The sequence below is a fragment of the Ceratotherium simum genome, chromosome 1 (genome assembly GCF_057802395.1).
Source record: "Ceratotherium simum simum isolate JZ-2026a chromosome 1, ASM5780239v1, whole genome shotgun sequence".
NCBI classification, from domain to species: Eukaryota; Metazoa; Chordata; class Mammalia; order Perissodactyla; family Rhinocerotidae; genus Ceratotherium; species Ceratotherium simum.
In genome coordinates this window covers 82,028,075-82,050,008 of record NC_141900.1, presented here as the reverse complement: position 1 = coordinate 82,050,008, position 21,934 = coordinate 82,028,075, and the positions used below count along the sequence as shown (strand labels likewise).

Sequence of the window (21,934 nt, the reverse complement as noted above, 5' to 3'; positions counted from 1 at the left end):
TGGCAGTTATCGTCTCTGAAAGCCTCACATTTGCTTTTGCTTTGGAGAGCTGGCTAGATGGAGTTAGGTTTGCAGTTTTTTGCCTTGCACAGATAACATTGGTCATATTTTCTTAGATAACATATAAAGAAGTTGAATTTTAGCTTTGTCTCAGATTTTAAGAAATAGCTTGATATTTGTTTAAACTTGAGAGACATTTACTCTGTTCTTATTGTCTGTCCTTGCTAAATAAGATAAATGTATGCAGGCCGTAAAACATTTGAAGACTTGTTAGTAGTATATGGTTTATGCTTGCTTGTTTAATATCATAATGCCTGCTCACTCTGTGAGCCAATGGGAAGGGTAGAGGGAACCCTGTTTCTGCTTACTCTTCTAGTATTTGAGTCCAGAGGAAGGGAGAGAATAGTCCAAATATTCATATCATCATTTTTTGTTGTTCACTTCTTTTATGTTATTCTCTTCCCAGATTTTGAGGCCTTAGAGGTCTTAACCTTTTTGTGCTCCATAATGTGGCACATCACCTGTGGTTCGCCAGCTTACCTCTGGAATGCTTTATGTTCCTAAATTGTTTTTCATACCCTGCCTCCCATTAAAATTCTCCATTTCAGGAAAGCAGTTTGATTAAACTGAACAGTTTTGAATGTTAATGGTATTTCTAGAAGAGACCTTTCTCTTGCTGTTCATTATCTTATAAAAGGATACCTTCTGTTTTAGCCACTTATTGAGTGTTATAATCAAACTTCTTAGAGTAGTATCCCAAACTTTGGACTTCTGAGAGCCCCATCTGTTTTACTTACTTTTAGTTCTTGGGATAGGGTGCTAGGATATAGGGCCCTAGGATTTTTTCTTTTCTTTTCTTATTCTGTAACCCTAGAATGCTATTTTTGGCTGTGTAAAAATATTATTTTCACTTATGAGAATGATTTGCTATTTATGCATTAATGTCATGTAGCATAATTGAATATTTTTGTTTTGTATGAGTAATATTGGTTGCATGTTAAATGATTATGTGGTTATTTTCTTTTTATTTTTTGAAGTATAAAAATAAATTCCCACATTTTCCACACTAAAGTGGTTGAAAAAGAATTTATTAATTACTGAATAATCAGTGACTCATTAATATGCCATAAGATCCAGAGCCTTCTGGTTCATCAAAGAGAGATTAAAGCATCTAGTATGATGTGAAATTATATGTAATATTTCACTACAAAAAGAGAAAACCTGCTCTAAAGCATACCTTACTCACCCCTACCCCACCCCAGCATGCCTCTGGGTTAGAAGCTTCCCTGTATGCTCCCCAAGTACTTGTTATGGCACTGATCACAGCGTGATTTAATTATCTGTCTGTCTGACTCTAGCTTCTCTCCCTGCTGTATAGCATTTAGCATAATCCTTAGTATATATCAGGCCTTCAGTGTTTAATGGGTGAATGAATGAACATTTAGCTCATATATCTTTATCTGTTTCTATAGTTATTTGGATAATTATGGAAGATTTTTAAGAAAGACTCTTAACATAATGTTGTTAACCTAGAACTTGCAGATTTATCTTTTATTGCCTTATTTTTTCCTAAGATTCTGGTAAGAGAGTCAGTGTTTTGGGGCTTATCCACTCCATCTTTATTAGGGAAACAAATTTAATAATCAGAACATTCTTCTAGTTGAGTCACAGTAACCTTTATGATGTTATCTTCAGTTTGTGATAAATTTTGGATCAAAAGAAATCTGTCTAAACTTTGAATGTATCATTATAATTTTTAAATTTCATATTTAAGGAAATATGGCATACTGAATTTTGTGTAATAACATCTACAGACTATTAATTAAGGGAGAAAGGATCTGATATGTGTATTTAAACTCTTTATATTCAAGTTACATTAAAAATAAAACTTTAAAACTATATACAAGGTAGAAAGTGGTGTGTGCTGTGAGAAAAGATAAGTGCAATAGGGAGTTGAAAAGGGGGGGATTACTTGTAGTTGTGGGAATCTGAGAAGGTGCTTTAGCGAAAACCTGCCTGAATGTGCAGTGCCTTGAAGATTACGTGTAGTTATACCTAACTCCTAAGAGTATTTTTTATGTATTATCTCATTTAATCCTCACAAAACTCTTGTGTGTTATGTTGTCGTCGTTATTCCCATTTTACAAGTGGAAAACCTGAAACAGAGTTTAAGAAGCTTGCTTAAGGTCACAAAAGTGATAGAGTTAGGGTTTGACTTGAAGAAATTCAGGCAACGTAGCGTATGAAGAAAGTCATCATCGTGGGGGCACTCCAGTATTTACACAAGGAATATTAAGTTCAGTTTGTCTGAAGTCTAAAGTGCTTAAAGAGTGATGGTGGAGAATATATTTGGAGATACATATAGTGGCAAATTGTGTTCAGTCTCGTTCCTGGCTAAATACTTAGGATTTATTCTGTATGCAGTGCACAATTCCTGGAGATGTTTTAGGAGAAGAGTGACAAGCCTGAAGAAAAACAACATGGTGGTGGTGTGATAGTATTGTAGAGAGGAAGAGATGGAGATATAGGGATACTGTTAAGAAATTATTACAATAACATGATTATGAAAAAAAGGGACATAAACTTGAGCTGTGATATTAAGAAGGAAGAAGAGGTATGATTGTTAAATAAAATATGGAAGTAGGATCAGTGGAAGTTAGCAACTGATTGGATTTGCCTATTATATTGCTTAATTTATGTTTATGAAATTACTGTAAAATTTTTTAAAAGCCCTGAATGCATATAAATGCTAAGTATTATATTTAATCCAATCAGAAGATATTGAAGTTCTGCTGAATATGTTATTTTTTCCCCCAGTAGATTTTATTTTAATTAATTTATTAACATCCCAAAACAGTTCACCCATTCTGCCCCGCCCCGGCCTCTAGCAACCACCAATCTGTTCTTTGTATCTATGAGCTTGGTTTTATATACATATGTATTTATATTTATATATATATATGTATACAATAAAAATTTACGTATGTAAAATATACAAATCACATATATATATATCTTAGGTTCCACACATAAGAGAGATCATACAGTATTTGTCTTTCTCTGTCTGATGTATTTCACTTAGCATATTGCCCTTGAGGTCCATCCATGTTATTGCACAATGGCAAGACTTCATTCTTTTTTATGGCTGAATAATATTCCAATGTATACGTGTACCACAATTTCTTTATCCATTCATCCATCAGTGGACACTTAGGTTGTTTCCATATCTTGGCTATGGTAAATAATGCTGCAACAAACATGGGGGTGCATATATCTTTTCAAGTTAGTGTTTTCATTTTCTTCAGATAAATACCAAGACATGGAATTGCTGGATCGTATAGTAGTTCTATTCTTATTGTTTTGATGAACCTCTGTACTGTTTTCCGTAGTGGCTGTGCCAATTTACATTCCCACCAACAGTGAACAAGAGTTCCATTTTCTCCACATCATCACCAACACTTCTTATTTCTAGTCTTTTTGATAATAGCCATTCTAATGGGTGTGAGATGATATCTCATTTTGATTTTGATTTGCATTTCCCTGATGATTAATGATGTAGAGCATCTTTTCATGTACCTGTTGGTAGTAAGATAGCAGTCCAGTTTCATGCCTTTGCATATGACTATCCGGTTTTCCCAATACCATTGATTGAAAAGACTGTCCTTTTTCCACTGTATATTCTTGGCTCCTTTGTTGTAAATTAATTGACCACATATGCGTGGGTTTATTTCTGGGCTCTCTCTTTTGTTCCATTCATCTATGTATCTGTTTTTATGCTAATACCATACTGTTTTAGTTACTATAGCTTTGTATTATAGTTTGAAATCAGGGAGCATGATGCCTCCACCTTTGTTCTTCCTCAAGATTGCTTTTGCTATTCAGGGTCTTTTGTGGTTTCATGCAAATTTTAGGATTGTTCTGTTTCTGTGGAAAATGCCATTGGAATTTTGATAGGGATTGCATTGACTCTGTAAATCAAGGCAATTGATCTACAAATTGTAGATTTGGGAAGTATGGACATTTTAACAATATTAATTCTTCGAGGCCATGAGCATGGACTATCTTCCCATTTATTTGTGTCTTCAGTTTCTTTCATTAATGTCTTGTAGTTTTCAATATATGGGTCTTTCACCTCCTTGGTTAAATTTATTCCTATTTATTTTTTTTCATGCAATTGTAAATAGAATTGTTTTCTTAATTTCTCTTTCTGATAGTTCATTATTAGTGTATAGAGACACAACAGATTTTTGCATATTGTTTTTGTATCCTGCAGCCTTACTGAATTCATTTATTAGTTCTAACAGTGTTTTTGAGTAGTCTTTAGGGTTTCTGTATATAATATCATGTCATCTGCAAATAGTGACAGTTTTACTTTTTCCTTTCCTATGTGTATGCCTTTTATTTCTTTTTCTTGCCTAATTGCTATGGCTAGGACTTTCAATACTATGTTGAATAAAAGTGGTAAGAGTGGGCATCCTTGTCTTGTTTCTGATCTTAGAGGAAGTTTTCAGCTTTTCGCCATTGAGTATGGTATTAGCTGTGCGCTTGTCATATATGGCCTTTATTACGTTGAGGTACATTCCCTTATATACCTGCTTTGTTGAGAGTTTTTATTATAAGGGGATGTTAAGTTTTGCCAAATGCTTTTTCTGCATCTATTGAGGTGATGATATGATTTTTATCCTTCATTTTGTTAATGTGTATCACATTGACTCATTTGTGGATGTTGAACCATCCCTGCATCCCTGAAATAAATCCCACTTGATCGTGGTGTATGATCCTTTTAATGTATTGTTGAATTCAGTTTGCTAATATTTTGTTGAGGATTTTTGCGTCTATGTTGATCAGGGATATTGGCCTGTAGTTTTCTTATCTTGTAGCATCCTTGTCTGGTTTTCATGTCAGGGTAATACTGGCCTCATAAAATGAGTTGGGAAGAGTTGCTTCCTCTTCTATTTTTTGGAAGAGTTTGAGAAGGATTGGTATTAATTCTTCTTTGAATGTTTGGTAGAATTCACCAGTGAAGCCGTCTGGTCCTGGACTTTCGTTTATTGGGAGGTTTTTGCTTGCTGATTCAATCTCCTTACTAGTGATCAGTCTTTTCAGATTTTCTCTTCCATCATGTTTCAGTCTTGGTAGGTTGTATGTTTCTAGTAATTTATCTGTTTCTTATAGGTTGTCCAATTTGTTAGCAGATAATTGTTCATAGTGATCTCTTATGATCCTTTGTATTTCTGTGGTATCAGTTGTAACATCTCTTTCATTTCTGCTTTTATTTATTTGAGTCCTCTCTCTTTTTTTCTTGGTGAGTGTCTAGCTAAAGTTTTGTCAATTTTATTTATCTTTTCAAAGAACCAGCTCTTAGTTTCATTGATCTTTTCTTTCTTTTTTTTTTTTGTCTCTATTTCATTTATTTTTGCTGTAATCTTTATTTCCTTCTTCCTACTCTTTGAGCTTCATTTGTTCTTTTTCTAGTTCTTTGAGGTATAAAGTTAGGTTGTTTATTTAAGACTTTTCTTGTTTCTTGAGGTAGGCATTTATCACTGTGAACTTCCCTCCTAGTACTGCTTTTGCTGCGTCCCATAAGTTTTGGTGTATTACATTTCCATTTTCATTTGTCTCACGCTTTTTTTTTTCCCCTCCCCAACATCCCAGTACATACTTGTATATCCTAGTTGTAAGTCATTCTAGTTCTTCTATATGAGCTGCTGCCGCAGCATGGCAACTGACAGACAGGTGGTGTGGTTCCACGACCGGGAAACAAACCCGGGCTGCCAAAGCAGTGAGTGCCAAACTTTAACCAATAGACCATCAGGGCTGGCTCTCTCAAGGTATTTTTTTATTTCTATTTTGATTTCTTTGACCCATTAGTTGTTCAGTAGCATGTTGTTTAATCTACACATATTTGTGAATTTTCCCCTGTTCTTCATGTTATTAATTCCTAATTTCATACCATTGTGGTTGGAAAAGGTGCTTGATGTGATTTCAACCTCTTAAATTTATTAAGACTTGTTTTGTGGCCTAACATATGATCTATCTTAGAAAATGTTCCATATGCACTTGAGAAGAATGTGTATTCTATTGCTTTTGGATGGAATGTTCTGTAGATATCTGTTAAGTCCATCTAGTCTAACATGTCGTTGAAGGCCAATGTTTCCTTATTGATTTTCTGTCTGGTTGATCTATTCATTGATATAAATAGGGTATTCAAGTTTCCTACTATTATTTAAGTGCTGTCTGTTTTTCCCTTTAGGTCTGTTAATAATTTGTTTTATATATTTGGGTGCTCCTATGTTGGGTGCATAAATATTTACAAATGGTATATCTTCTTGTTGGATTGACCCCTTTATCATTATGAATGCCCTTGTTTGTCTCTTGTTACAGTATTTGTTTTAAAGTCTATTTTGTCTGATAGAAGTATAGCTACTCCAGCTTTCTTTTGGTTGCTATTTGCATGAAATATCTTTTTCCATCCCTCACTTTCAGTCTGTGTGTTTCCTTACATCTAAAGTGAGTCTCTTGTAGGTAACATATAGATGAGTCTTGTTTTTTTAATCCCTTCAGCCATTCTTTGTCTTTTAATAGGAGAATTTGGTCCATTTACATTTATAATAATTATTGATAGGTATTTGCTTATTGCCATTTTGTTAATTGTTTTCTGGCTGTTTTCTGTAGTTCTTCTGTTTGTTTCTTCTTGTCTTGCTCACTTCCTTTGTGGTTTGATGAGTTTCTTTAGTGGTATGCTTATCTTTGTTTCTCTTTCTCTTTTGTGTATTTACTATAGGTTTTTGCTTTGTGGTTACCATGAGGATTACATATAACCACATATCTATAACAGCCTATTATAAGTTGATAACAACTTAAGTTTGATCCCATTGTAAAGCTCAATATTATTACTCTCCTCCACCATGTTTTATGTTTTTAATGTCACATTTTACATCTTTTTATCTTATGTATTCCTTAACTAATTGTTTTAATCATAGTTATTTTTACTACTTTTGTCTTTTAACCTTCCTACTAGCTTTATAAATGATTAATTCTCTACCTATACTATATGTTTACCTTTCCAGTGAGATTTATTCTTTCATATGTGTTCTTGTTAGTAATTAGCACCCTTTCTTTTCAACATAAAGAAGTCCCTTTAACATTTCTTTTAAGGCTGGTTTATTAGTGATGAACTCCTTTAGCTTTTGCTTTTCTAAAAACTCTTTATCTCTCCTTCAATTCTGAATGAGAACGTTGCTGGGTAAAATATTCGTGGTCGGAAGTTTTTTTCTTTCAGCCCTTTGAATATATCATGCCAGTCCCTTCTGGCCTGCAAAGTTTCTGCTGAAAAATCTGCTTATAGTCTTATGGGAGTTCCCTTGCACGTAACAGGTTGTTTTTTTCTTGCTACTTTTCATGTTCTCTCCTTGTTTTTAACTTTTGGTATTTTAATTATAATATGTCTTGGTGTGGGTCTGTTTGGGTTCCTTTTATTTAGAACTCTCTGGGCTTCCTGCATGTCTGTTGCCTTCCCCAGGTTAGGGAAGTTTTCAGCCATTATTTTTTTAAATAAGATTTCTGCCCCTTTCTCTCTCTGTTCTCTTTCTGGAGCCCTATGATGTAAATGTTAGTCCGTTTGATATTGTCTGGTAAGTCCCTTCAGCTATCTTCAATTTTTTTCTTTCTTTTTTCTTTTTGCTCCTCTGATTGGGTGAGTTCCACTGCTTGTCTTTGAGTTGACTGATCCTTTCTTCTGCTTCATCTAGTCTGCTGTTGAACCCCTCTACTGTATTTTTTGGTTCAGTTATTGTATTCTTCAGCTCTTTAACTTCTATTTGGTACTTTCTTATATTTGCCACCTCTTTGTTGAAGTTCTCACTGTGTTCATCCATTCCTCTCCTCATCTTCTCCCCAGCATCTTTGTGACCAGTACTTTGAACTCTTTATCAGGTAAATTACTTACCTCTATTTCATTAAGGTTTTTTTGGTAGGTTTTATCCTTTTCATTCATTTGGAATATATTCCTTTGTTTATTCATTTTGCTTGACTCTCTGGGTTGATTTCTGTGCAGTAGATGAAACAACCACCTCTCCCAGTCTTGAAGGGGTGGCCTTGTATAGGAGATGCACCTTGGTGTTCGACCCTGCCCTAGCTCTTGGTTGTCTCTCAAACCTTTGTCATTGTTGAAGCAGCCAACTTTATAATGCCTCCCAGTAGTTGAGGATGTGTCAAGACCTGTCAGTGCCCCGTAGGGGAGGATCTCAGCACCTAGATCAAGGTGGTTAGAAGCCAGACACTCAGGCAGCAGCTTTTAAAAGTATGCAAATATGTGCAGTCCTGTGAGACTACAAGCATAAGCCCCACTGTCTGCCAGAGCCAGGTGATCTGGAGGTGTCCTTTAAGTGGCAACTCTAGAAATCAGGGCTCCAGGCAAGTGTAAAAGCTCTTTTCTGGTGATATTGGTGAGCTGGAGCAAGGCAGAGGGTGAGCACCAAGATGGTGTCCACAGCCTCCGTTCCTTGAGAGCACCTCTGTAGGCCACTAAATGTGTGCCAGACCTGAAGCCTGCCCCTCAGACCAAAGCTTCAGGACAAGCGAAGAGGCATCCTTCGCAGAACGACAGGGGAGTGTGCCTCAGTCCCCTCTCTCTGCAGTGCTGTGGAGGTAGTAGCCGGCCAAGAACCATCTCTCCAATTGCCATGGTCCTCTGGGACTCAGGAATGCAAGCCCCCTCGGCCACCAGAGCAAGGCAATGAAGGGGTGTCCTTTCTGGGTGACACTGATTATTACAGTCTCTCTTGCCATCCTCCAGAGCATTAGTATCTCCCAGAAGAAGCTTTTAACGTGTCTGGTGCCCCAGTTTTTGCAGCTATTGCCTAGGGGACATTTCTTTTTTTTTGGTGAGGAAGATTGGCCCTGAGCTAATATCTCTTGTTAATCTTCCTCCCTTTGCTTGAGGAAGATTGTCCCTGAGCTGACATCTGTGCTAATCCTCCCCTATTTTTTGTATGTGGGATGCCGCCACAGCATGGCTTGATGAGGGGTGTGTAGGTCCGTGCCCAGGATCCCGGCCAGGAACTCCAGGCTGCCGAAGCAAGTGCGCAAACTTAACCACTACGCCACTGGGCCGGCCCCAGCCAGTGATAATTTTTAAAATATAAAATTAAGAATGAAAAGAGATTAAAAACATTATGATATAGTACACTGAAGGTGTATGTGAACCACAGAAATTTACCCTTTTGTTTTGTGAAATTTGTGTTGCCTGTATTCTTCAGGGGCATGCCCCTCTAAATAATAATATTTTAGCTATTATTTACTAAATTCTATTATATCTTTTATATATGATTGTCATTTATGCTATACAGGATACCCGAAATGTGATGTAGTGTCTTCTCTATTTTACAGATGTGGAAACTTGGGTCAGAATGGCACATGTTATGCTTTCCCCTGCTCCAAAGTCTTTTAAACAAATCACATATATCGCTAGTTACTGGCCCACAGTATCACACTGTTTAGGAGTGCCACTTGTCCGTGGGCATTGCTGGCCGTTGCTCATCAGTGTGAAACTTGACACCCAATTTTATAAGTCTTAAAATCAGCAAAACAAGAGTCAGATGGGTTAGTTGAGAAGTATTCTTAGGGTAATAATCTAATTGGTAGCTGTACTAGTAACTTCCTCTTTCAAACTTGAGTAGTTTTTGGTTGTGATTATGAATAGGTTAGAATAGTTTTAATGGTACATAAAAACTGAAAGAAAAATATAAACAAGGAAGATAAATAATTAATATCTAAAAATTGCATGGCACTTAAACTGTAATACATACATTTAGTTCCTTAAAGCAGCTATTTAACCAGATACTGAGGGTCTTTTTTTTTTTTTTTTACAGCTTTATTGAGATACCATTCACATATAATTGACCCATTTAAAGTATACAGTTCAGTAGCTTTGAGTATATTTATGGGGTTGTGCATCTACCACCACAATCAATTGTAGAACATTTTCATGTCTTCCAGAAAAAACCCTGCACCTCTCAGCTGTCAAGGCTTCAAACCTATTCCGATTCCTCTCAACCCTAGGCAACCACTAATCTACTTTCTGTCTATAGATTGCTTATTCTGGACTATTCGTATAAATGGAATCATGTACCTGGTCCTTTGTGACTTGCTTCTTTCACTTAGCATAGTGTTTTCAAGGTTCATCCGTGTTGTGGCATGTATCAATATTTCATTTTTTTATTGCTGAATAATATTCCATTGTATGGATAGACTACCTTTTATTTAACCATTCATCGCCTGATGGACGTTTGGGTTGTTTCCATCTTTTGCTATTACAAATAATGCTGCTATGTACATTCTTATATATGGTTTTGTTGGACATATGTTTTCATATCTCTTGGGAATATACCTGGGAGTGGAACTGATAGTCCTTTTTGAGTGTTTTTGTCTCTTAAACAGTTTTTCTTGTTAGAAATAATTGTTGAGTTGCTTTGAATATCATGATCTTTTGTATTATACTAAGGATATTATTATTTCATCTCTGTTATTCTATTTATGCTTTTTTCTCTTTCTGCCTCCCGTGATCTTTTGCAATGTAATAAAAACATGAGGGGAAATGATGAAACCTCACACCAGCATAATAAAGGGAGTGCTGTTGTGTAGTAAGTTTCCTCATAAAACGAATAAGATTGCAGCGTGTAATATTGCCTTGATTGAGTGATTTGCCTTCATAGCTTTTACGTGAGTGTTTGAATAATAAGCTTTTATATATTAGAAAACTGTTGCTGAAATACTTACTGGTTTAAAAACACCAGTGCTGTAGTAGATAAAAAGGAGGTGAAACAACTTTCATGGAGGAATTTTTTGTGGATTATATAATTTATGCATTCATGCTTCCTTGATTAAAGACCTTGCTTAGATGAACTACTAGCTTTCCCTTATAATAAAACTCCAAGGCAATTTATGCTTAATCATACTGAGGAAATTAGGTGAGTTGATCAAGGTTGCAGAATATAGGGCTTAATTTATCATTTGTTATCTTTTTCAGATTTATATCAAGTTAAGTGAAGTATTACCTAAGTGGTAAATAAATACTTTGTCAACAGTTTAAATATGAAGTCTTACTGAATCATTAAAGTCAATATTTTATTAAAAGTTTATATATTTTTAGAGATTATGCACTATTTAAGTAAAGTAAGAAAGAATACTGATTTATTAAAGATCTTTCTACACACCCTTCCCTGCCTTCCCTGCTGTTGATAGCTATTAAGAAGATAGAGTTAAATTACCTTTTAGCTTTGTAACTTTATTACTGAAATATGAAGTTGTAGGTTGTCAGTAATTTCACAAGTTTAGTTTTCCTTCATTTGAGAATGAGTGAAAAATGATGCATGGGGAAAATAAATATTTTTGCTATTTTATATAGTCATTACTGAAGGATTATTTGTTTGGTAGAACACTTCACTTCCTTGGAGCAGTTGGATAAAATTTATTTTGGTAGTTTGCCTTATTAGTATTTGTTAAAATGAGTGACATGGTTTCCAGTCATGTTATAAATCTGATGCTAATTCAAAGAACCTGAACGCTATTTAATATTTCATTTAGGGGTCCTCCTGGTGGTGTAGTGGTTAAGTGTGCGTGCTCCTCTTTGGAAGCTTGGGGTTCGCAGGTTCGGATCCTGGCTTTGGACCTACACACAGCTCATCAAGCCATGCTGTGGCAGTGTCCCACATACAAAGTAGAGGAAGATGGGCGTGGATGTTAGCTCAGGGCCAATCTTCCTCAGCAAAAGAGGAAGGTCGACAACAGATGTTAGCTCAGGGCCAATCTTCCTCACCAAGAAAAAAAAAACAAAAAAACTTTCATTTAGATTGCTGCTTGTCTTTATTGTTCTTGAGAGCAAATTATTGGACAGATTTTTTTTTAATGCCGCTTGTCTCTTGAATCTGAATTTTTGTTTCCTTCTTTTTTAAGTAAATTCATTTTTAAATACAAAATAATGTATATAAAAATGGTGTTTTATTTTGAAACTCCTCATTATTTTATAGATAACATTAGGAGATTCTAAGAACACCCTCATGTGTAATTATGCCATTCTAGAGAGCTTGCTTTGTAGCAGGTAGATGATATTTTGAAAACTTGCTATTGGAAGTCTATTTGAGCCTGCAGCTCAGTAATTGAGTAGAGTTGTGTATGTGCTCATGCTTGCAAAGAAAATGCTTAAAGTTATATTTAGTATACTAAGAAGAAAACTTGAAATGAGATATTTTTAAATTCTGTTTTTATAATCCTTGATGTTAAGAAAGTAGTTCTTTATTTGATAGTTCTATAATTAACTATATACACATCTGTGTATGTGTATATATTTACATAATATATATATATTTTTTTTTTTACAATTCAGAAATAACCCAAACAATACAAGTTCTTTGGTAAGAGTGGTGACATGATGGAAATCTTTCAAGAATGCTATGCTAATTGTTGTTTGTAGTTTAGTATGGGGAAAAAAAAAATCTGAAGGTAAGAAAAATAATTCCAGATTTTAATAGTAGTCCAAAATTGGAGCTCTAGAAATAGAGAAATAAGCAAATCTGAGAAATAACGTACAGGGGAGTTTTATAATTTTTCAGTTTATCTTTTCAGTACGTGGTATTTCTTTTTGAGTGCAATGTATGTGCCCCTTTCCTTAGTGAGCACACCAGATATTTATAGTATACATTGCTATAATTACTTGAATAAGGCAAAACAGTTTAATTCATTGATGTGGAGTCTTAAGCTTTGTTGTGAATACTTTTGAAGTGCTCGCTGGAAGTGTTACATAACACAAAATTACAATGAGTATGGATATATTAATGTTACCATTTGAATTTGTAGTATGAGTATTTGAAGACAAAGTCATTTTAAAACAATAGAAATTCTACTGAAATGTATAATTTTTAAACAAATTACTTAAAAGTAGATTGTCTTTCAACTTTCTTCAAAAACTTTTTAACTTTCTGAGTTATATGGTAACCCCAGCTCCCCCATCTCCCTTATCTCCCTTTCCCTGAATAAAAACACAAACAAAAAATTCTTTTTTGGTTAAAAAAAGAAAAGGATAAAAAAAGTAGAGGTTTGGAATAGAAAAACCGGTTAAAATTAATTTACGCATTGGAATATTTTTTATAATTGTTTTATGCTTTAATTTTTTACTTTTAGAAATTTGAAATGTTTTGCTTTATTTGGAAAACTGTAAAAACTTCATAGGATTGTGTATTTGCTTGGATATTATTACTAGTTGAAAAACAATAAATTTGACTCTTAGAGTAGAATGATAAACTAAATACATATTCTCTGCTTTGCAGAAATGTCATAATAAGAAAGTTTGTATTTTAGGCTATTTGAAAGATTTATTGTCATTTATATGCATTATATAAAGTAGGCTTAAGCAAAAGATTATTGGGAGCATGTAGCAGCAATCGAATAAGAACTGAAAAATCCAAATGAATTTCTATCAACACTAGAAATAGTTTTGATCATTTAGTAATAAACAAAACGTGTACTCCCGCAGTCTCCACCACTACCTCAATAGCTATCCATCAGTTTTTAGCAGACTCCTCAGGCTTCTGATAACTCCTCTCAGTTTTCCAGTTTGCATGATACTTTTGAAAGGCCAGTGTCATCACCCACAATTACCTTCTATAGCTGAAAATAAGATTCATATAGAGTTATAGATAGGAGAACACTCCAAATTGAGAAAAGAACAGAAATCAAAACTATGGTTTATTTATTTATTATCCTTCATAATATTATCCTTTATAATACTGTCGAACTATTTTCTTTCTTTCTTGGTTCTTTTGAGATAAGTTTATTAACACCTTTTAAATTCTTGTATGATTAATTCAGAATTTTTTGAGAATTTAACAGATCAAAAGATTCTATAAAGTTGTTCCAGTCAAACAACTAATGAAAATGCTGTTATGAAGAAAATATTTAATTAAAAAATATAAAACCCTACTTGTTTTCCTCAGCATTTTATAAAAATATTTAAATATACAGAGTATTGGAAGGAATTATACGGTGAACACCCATATACTAACCATCTTTAGTGGGTCTGTTCATTGATTTCTTTTTTGATCCACTTCACAGGAAGTTGAAGATATCAGTACACATCATCCCTAAATATTTCATCATATATGTCAGTAACTATCAATAACTAGAATTCGGTATTTATTTCATTTTTTTTTTTGAGGAAAATATTACATACCATGAAATGTATGGGCATTTTGTTCAGTCGGTCCACTTAAATCCACCACATGTAGTATAAGTTTATGAATATCTGTTTTTGTCTATCCATAATGATATAAAACCAAATACCATAATACTTTTGGACCCTTTTTAAAAAAATTAAAAGCTTTGATTGTTATTTTATTGCTTAGGAATACTCATTTGTGTAGGAAATAGTAAATACAGGTCTATAAACTTTAGTATAAAGAAGATGGAAACTGTATTAGACTTTTCTGATTGCCTTTGAGGTTTCGCTATAAAAGTTGCCAGTTACTTGCCTTGTTAAGGACAGGTTATAAGGATACATATTTTACACAGGTTTTATCCCACCCAGTTGCTTCAAAGTTTATTTGGGTTACTTGGTTTTATAGTTTATGTAAATTGGGACGTATTCTTCAGGATGGCAATTGCCCCATACTCATTTTCTGGGCGAGTAAGGATGCCATCCCTCTTCTACTCCCCTGCAGGAGGGGTGGGAGATGTCAAGGTAGCAATTGGTTTGACATCACAAAGCATCAAAATGGGAATTTACTCTTGATTTTTTTTCGTATTCTTGTAAGTAACAGCAAAGAGGGAGATAAACAGGCAAAAAAGAGACAAAAGTCTGGAACAGTAGATTGCCAAGAGACAGGGTAGGTAATGGGGGGGGGTAAGAACTGCTAAAGAGAATGTTCCAAGACAGCAGTAAACTCTAGTTTTAAATAGACTGTCTTCCCCTTCATCAAGGGAGCTGTAAGCTAGCCAAATTTCTCAATAATACTTCCTTTAAAATAACTTGCAGCTCTAATGTACATAAGTTTTTAGCAAAGCACTTTCAGTGGGTAAAACACCAGTCCTGTGAAACATTCTATGAAAAACTGGGAAATTCTGCATAATCTGTCTGGCTCTTGGGATTCACAATGCATACTTGCATCTTATCACCTCTGAGAAGTTTCAGTAAAGGAACCTGTTTAACTTTATTTTGAACATATTTTTACTTGAAAGTACTTGAACATGGAACCCTTTTTAATGTACTCTGATTCTTAATTGCTGAAACTGTTGTCCCGTGGAATCAAGTTTAGGGATTGTTGACCTAGGTTCAGGTTGATAGAGCTTCACTTTCAAGCAATTCATTATCCGTATTTGGTTTTTTATCTTCATTTGTTTATTGTGAACTGGAAAGAGGAGAGGGCCAATTTTTACTTATTTGTAATTTGGTCATGGTAGAATTGCAAGAGACGTTGTCTCTGTAATGATAAAATAACACACAAGCTAAGATGCTAGCATTCGTTTTTAAGGAAAATATAAACTTCCTAGGAGAAGGTGCCATGCCTTATTCATTCATTCTCACTGAATAAATACATCTAGGGACCGACCCCATGGCTTAGCGGTTGGGTGCGCGCACTCCGCTACTGGCGGCCTGGGTTCGGATCCCGGGCGCGCACCGACGCACCGCTTCTCTGGCCATGCTGAGGCCGTGTCCTACATGCAACTACTAGAAGGATGTGCAAGTGTGACATATAACTATCTACTGGGGCTTTGGGGGAAAAAAAGGAGGAGGATTGGCAATAGATGTTAGCTCAGAGCCGGTCTTCCTCAGCAAAAAGAGGAGGATTAGCGTGAATGTTAGCTCAGGGCTGATCTTCCGCACAAAAATAAATAAATAAATAAATAAAATAAATAAATACACCTAGCACTAAGTAGACGCTCAGTAAGTTTTAGATTACTTTATGTACTAAATGCTTTTTAAAAATTTGATTGGAAAACAGTGAAGCAAAGACTTAGTAGGGTTTGTTGCTGCTAAAATAAAGAATACTAACCAGAACAGAGGTATTCAGCATTCTAGAGTGACAAAGGGAGTTCCTAAGGAGATTTAAATTCTAGAGGGGTTTATTCAATACTTAAATAAAAAAGAAACTACAAAGATAGTGTTTCCAAACTTCTTGTATATCTTCTTGAAAGGTGTTATAATACTTTGAGCAATGCAGTGCAATAGGGATGATTCATTTCATTCTTGCATCATTCTTCCAGGCAATTCTCTCCTTTTCCCATTTAAAAATTTTTAGTCTTTTTAAGTCTAGATAGGAATAATGATGAAATAATTGCTAGGATAATGAAATGACAAAATATTTCAAGAAATAGGGAAACAGATGACTAAGATCCCATAATGTATCTTAGATTTATGAAAGAGTACAATAGAGCCATGTGATAATTGCAAGCAAGAATATGTTTTATTCTATTAAAAATAAGCAAAGTTATCTTTAATCCTTAAAAGACTGCTAAGAAAGAAAAAACGTCATGAAATAACACTTCTTACAAATAGTTAGAACTACTGAAAAACGAAACTCAAGAACTAAAATTGGGTCCAATGGATCCTGCTAGTATGTCAAGAGGCTGTAATATCTTTTCACTCTTTTTGGAAATGCTTATTGAGGTTTTGTTCTTAAAGTTTTTTTATGTTCTCTGAATTATTTCCCCCTCTTCACAGTATCAGGTTTCTCTTTTCCTCCCTCCCTCCTTACCTCTCTTTCTCCTCTCCCCCCTTTCCCCTCCCATGCCTTCCCCCTTTCCTTCCCCTCTTCCTCTCTTCTACTCCACCTCTCTCCCCCTCCCCCTCCCAATGTCCTTCCTTCCTTTCTTCTTTCCATTTTTGTTCTGTGTTTGGTAAGTGTTTGCTGTCTTTACCTTTACAAATGTAGGTATGGTTTATTTTAGGTTGTAGACATTGTTTTCCTTTGCTTTATATGTAAGTAATTTGTTTTTGCAACTTGATATCCTCCTTGAATGGGAAATCTGACAGAGACGAATAGTGCTTGCATAGGGTGTGTTGATTGAAAGTGTTGGTCTAGGGTGGCTGGGAAGAGAGCCTGGTATCTGGCTGTAGGTCCCCTAATGTGATAATGTGGAGGGATTTGTTCTGGGTGCTGTAACACCTACATTAGGAGCATTACCACTTCCTGGTTTATCCGTGAAACTTCCTCGGAAAATAGCCTGTGTTCCAGGATGGGGTGGGGTTAGATACTAAAATACCAGGCCTGCCTACCTGAAGTCATTTTCCTGGGGAGTGGGGGTTAAGATGGGTGGTCGTTAAAACAGTTGTTCTATGTGTAAACTTTTCTTTAGCCCTGATTTTGTCTCTGTTTTTCACTCCCATCCTTAATCCCAATGGCTCCTGGCTGCTGTAGCCACTTTATAGTATCTTCTGGATTGTAGCCTCCTCTGTTCATTTAATCGCCTAACTGTTTATCTTCTCATCTTCCTGAAGTATGTTGATATCTTCTCCCCCTCTCCTTCACTCCTCTCTCCTCTCCTCTCCCTTCAGTGTTCTGGGTTTATTCTTTTCTGTCTTTATACTGTCATTACTAGAGTACTGGGAAGGACAGGAAGTCAACACATTTTCTCAGTGTGCACTTTTCTGCAACATGCATATTAAAAGGCAGCATCTATTACAGTTTAATTACCATCAGTGTTTGAAGTTACTGTTTTCATGGCAACCTATCATTTTTTTTTTGCCAGTTTAAATTGTATAAAATATGTCTCGTTCTAATGTGTAACCTTTTCTACGTAACTAGCAAATCATGGTTTTCCCTTTTGAGTTTGTTATTGTATAGTTTCTATGAATTGTTTGTTCATTTGAATTTCACATTTGCTGTAAAGTCCTAGATTTTATAACCAGTTTTCATAGGATCTTTATGCAGTATATTGACTCTTCTGTGCTGCAAATATCTTCTAGTTTTTTGTTTTCACTCTAAATTTAATTATGTTTATTTTGTAAATTATGTATTTTTTGAATGTGTTTATCTGCTTCATGATTTCTGAACTTTGAAACATTGAAAAAGGTATTACCACTCCAGACAATTTATGTTAAGTAGGATTTTTATTTTTGTTTTACTAAACTTTCTAAAATTAATTTTTTGGAAAAGTTTTGCAAAATAATTTGGCAGTGCATTGTGGGAGCCAAGAAAATGTCTTTCTGTTTTGATCCTATTCTTAGGAAACTTAATTAAAGGGAGGAATAAAATTTGTTTGGTGTTCTGAACTCAACATATTCTTATTTTGTCATATGCTTTGAAATACTAAAAGTCAGGTAAAATATTTTTGTGTTTTCCAGATTATTGCTCGGTTGTAACAATTGTGGACCAGACAAATGTAAAGTTAACCTGCCTGTTCTTTAGTGGAAATTATGAAGCACTTCCAATAATTTATAAAAGTGGAGATATTGTCCGCTTTCACAGGCTGAAGGTATAGTTCATACTGTCTAGAACTTACATTTGTTTGAGGGAACTCTGTATTGTTCACTAAAACTAGGTAGCACTAATTATGTGGTTGGTTTGTTAGAACGTGATGTCAAGCATTTCAAGAGATAAGAAGAAATGTAAGTAGTGAGACTTCAAATAATTTATATTAGGAAACCTCTTCTTTTGAACAAACTGCCTGCCCTCCTTCCACAGAAATGTATTAGATACCATGATACCAGACTTGTTGCTTTTTGTCCTCTCACCGCTAAATATGGATTGGAGCTTTAAAGTACTGACATTTAAAGTACTGAAATGTTTGTACTGAAAAGTACTGAATGTTTGTACTGAAAAGTACTGAATGTTTTTAACAAATGTTTGATAAAGAGTTTGACAAAGAACATTTGTTAAAAAAAAAAAAGCCTTAGGTCAACAACAAAAAAAGTATACAAAGATTGGAGATGCTGTTATTCTTTTCTGTTTGTTGTATTAAATCAGGTACAATGAAAGCATTGAAATATATTATGTATAAAATCAAAGTAAATTGATCTTCATTTATGAGAAATGTGTAAAAATATGAATAGATACTTAGGTACTTTTAAATTATGCTAGCAGTTAATTAAATGTAAGAAAACCTTTAATATGAAGGTAAAGCTATTAAATAGTTACATGAGTTTTTAAAAATCAGCTTTTCAGTACTTTAACATTTTCAGTACCTTAAGTTTTAAGCATTTTGGTCCCTTCATTTTTCCTCTTGTTACGTGGGTTTCCATGCAACCCTCTCTTTATCTTGGTTGTCCTTTTTCTCTAGTGCTTCAGTTGATCTTTGTCCCTCTTGGTCAGTGGGCTGCTCATAAATGAGTGCAATATTCCAAGTGTGTTCTATTCTTAGATACGGGGGGAATTTCCTTTCTTGATCTATTAATGCCTTTTCCCTGAGAATAGAAGAATAGTAGAAGATATTGCATGAAGATAGAATAGAAGATAATGCGTGAAGATAAATAGAAATATTATTGTTGTAGCACTGTATTACAGGCTTATCCAAACTTGAAGAGAGAGCTTATTTCTCACACATTGCTGTTACCTATAGTATTTATATTCTAACAGTGCACCCTCTCCTAACATTTTTAGTTTTTATTCTTGCTATTGTTTAATTGAAATAGAGTATACATCTTTCCATTCACAGTATGAGCATACTCATGTAACTAGCACTCTAGAAACTTCCTTCCTACCCCCACCCAGGGTGATCATTAACACTTCCCCCACCCTCAGGAGTAAATAGTCATAACTTATAACAACATATATTAGCTTCATCTCTATTTGTTCTTTATGTAAAGGGAATAGACTATAGTTTTTGTTTTTTGTTTATTTTTCATGTCTGGCTTATGCTTGTGTGATTGAACCATATTACTGCATATAGTTTTACTTTGTTCATTTTCATTGCTCAGTGGTATTCCATTGTGTGAATACATCAGAATTTATATATTTATTCTGTTGGACATTTAGGTAGTTTTCAGTTTGAGGATATTATGCTACTATAAACAGTATATTTTTTTTAGTGAATATATATAATTATAATTATATATATTTTAGTGAATATATTTAGTGGATATTATGTATCATAATTATATATAATTATATACGAATATAATTATACAAATATATAATATATTACATATTATGTAATGCATATATATATTTAGATAGGTAGATATGGATGCAGTTCAATTGATTATATACCAAGGAATGTGGTTCCTAGGTCCTAGGATATGCTTATATTCATCTCTAGTTTTCTGAAGTAGTTTTTACCAATTTATACTCCCATTAGCAATATAAGAGAATTCCACTTGCTCCACATTTTCACCAACACTTGATATTTTCAATTTATTTTAACCATTCTGTTTCATGTATATTAGTATCTTATTGTGATTTTAACTTGAATTTCCCTGAAAATTTATGAAATTGAGTCTTTTAAAATTTGAGTATCTTCTGAAATATAAAGTGTCCATTTGAGTCTTTTGCTCATTTTTCATAGAATTTTATCTCCCTTTCTTAATGATTGGTGGAAGTTCTTTATATAGGTTTAGGCTACAAACCTTTTGTCAGGTATATGAAAAATATGTTCTCCATATTGTCAATATATTTCCCAACTCTACGGATTGCTTGTTTACCCTCTTAATGGTGTCTTTTGATAAACAAAAGTTCTTAATTTTAATATACTCTATTAACTTTTGTTTTATGATCGGTACTTTCTGTGTCCTTTTTAAGAACTCTGTCTACTCTACTCTACTTCATGTAGATGGCTCCTGTTTTCCTTTAAGTCATTTACTATTTTCCTGTTTTATATTTAGACCTGTAATTTTCTTTTCCCACAATGTTCTTGCCAAATTTTGAAGTTAAAGCCATGCTGCCTCATGACAATAGTTAGGAAGTGTGCTCTCTTTTTCAGTTCTAGAAGAGTATGTGCAAGATTAGTGTTCTTTTCTTCCTTAAATGCTTAGAACAATGCACTGGTGAAGCTATCTGAGCCTGGTGATTTGTTTATTGATAGGTTTTTATTAATGAATTACATTTCTTTAAGAGGAATGAGATTATTCAAATTTTTTATTTTTTCTATCAGCTTTGATAAATTTAATTTTTAGAAAAGTTTGTTTCATCCACATTGTCGAATTTATTGGTATAGAGTTGGTCATAATATCACTTACCTTTCAGACGTTTATGGGATTCGTGATGATAAATGCTTTTTTGCAGTCTTGATATTATAATTTGTGTTTCTACACTTTTTTTCCAGATGTCTTTCTAGATTTTTTATTTTTATTAATCTCTACAAAGAACCAGCTTTTCACTTTTAATTTTCTCTATTTTATGTTTCTATTTCTCTTGCCTTGATTATGTTTTCCTTCTACTTTCTTTGGATTTAAGCACCTTAATAAAATTGACAGACCCTCGGGGACCTGTGGAATAAGATCAAATGGTGAAATATGTCATTTGAGATGCAAGAGAAAAGAATGTGAATAGGAAGAAAAATATAATAGAAATAAGGACAAGAATTTTTCCAAATTTGCTGGAAAACGTTGACGGACAGATCCAAGGAACTCAGTGCACTCTATGCATGGTACCACAAAGAAAAGCACACCTAAATGAATCATGATGAAACCGTTGAAAAAGATAAAGGAAAAAAATCTTGAAATCAGCTGGTGGAGAAATGACACATTCCGTATAGGGAAACAGTGATACCAGTCATCTTTGATTTCTTATTGGAAATATTGACGCCCAAAGAACAAAGCAATAATAAATCTTAAATGGTGATAAAAAATTTATTTTCTTGGAATTTTGTACCCTTCAAAAATGAAGGTAAAATAAAGACATTTTTATCGACATGAAAATGGCCAGCATTCTTCACTATAAGAAAATGCTAATGGATGGTATTCAGAGCGAAGAGGAACACTACCAACCAAAAACTTGATTGTTAG

The 21,934-nt window shown here is 34.2% G+C and overlaps 1 protein-coding gene across 5 annotated transcripts in view; it reads left to right on the top strand.

Annotated features, from left to right (window-relative positions):
* POT1 (protection of telomeres 1) overlaps positions 1-21,934 on the top strand; it is a 90,281-nt gene that overhangs the window by 31,366 nt on the left and 36,981 nt on the right. For all 5 annotated transcript variants that reach the window (XM_087430285.1, XM_014785194.2, XM_087430289.1 and 2 more), the window contains one exon: positions 18,338-18,468. In XM_087430285.1, the coding sequence (XP_087286411.1) occupies positions 18,338-18,468 (131 nt within the window). The remainder of the gene's footprint in view (positions 1-18,337; positions 18,469-21,934) is intronic.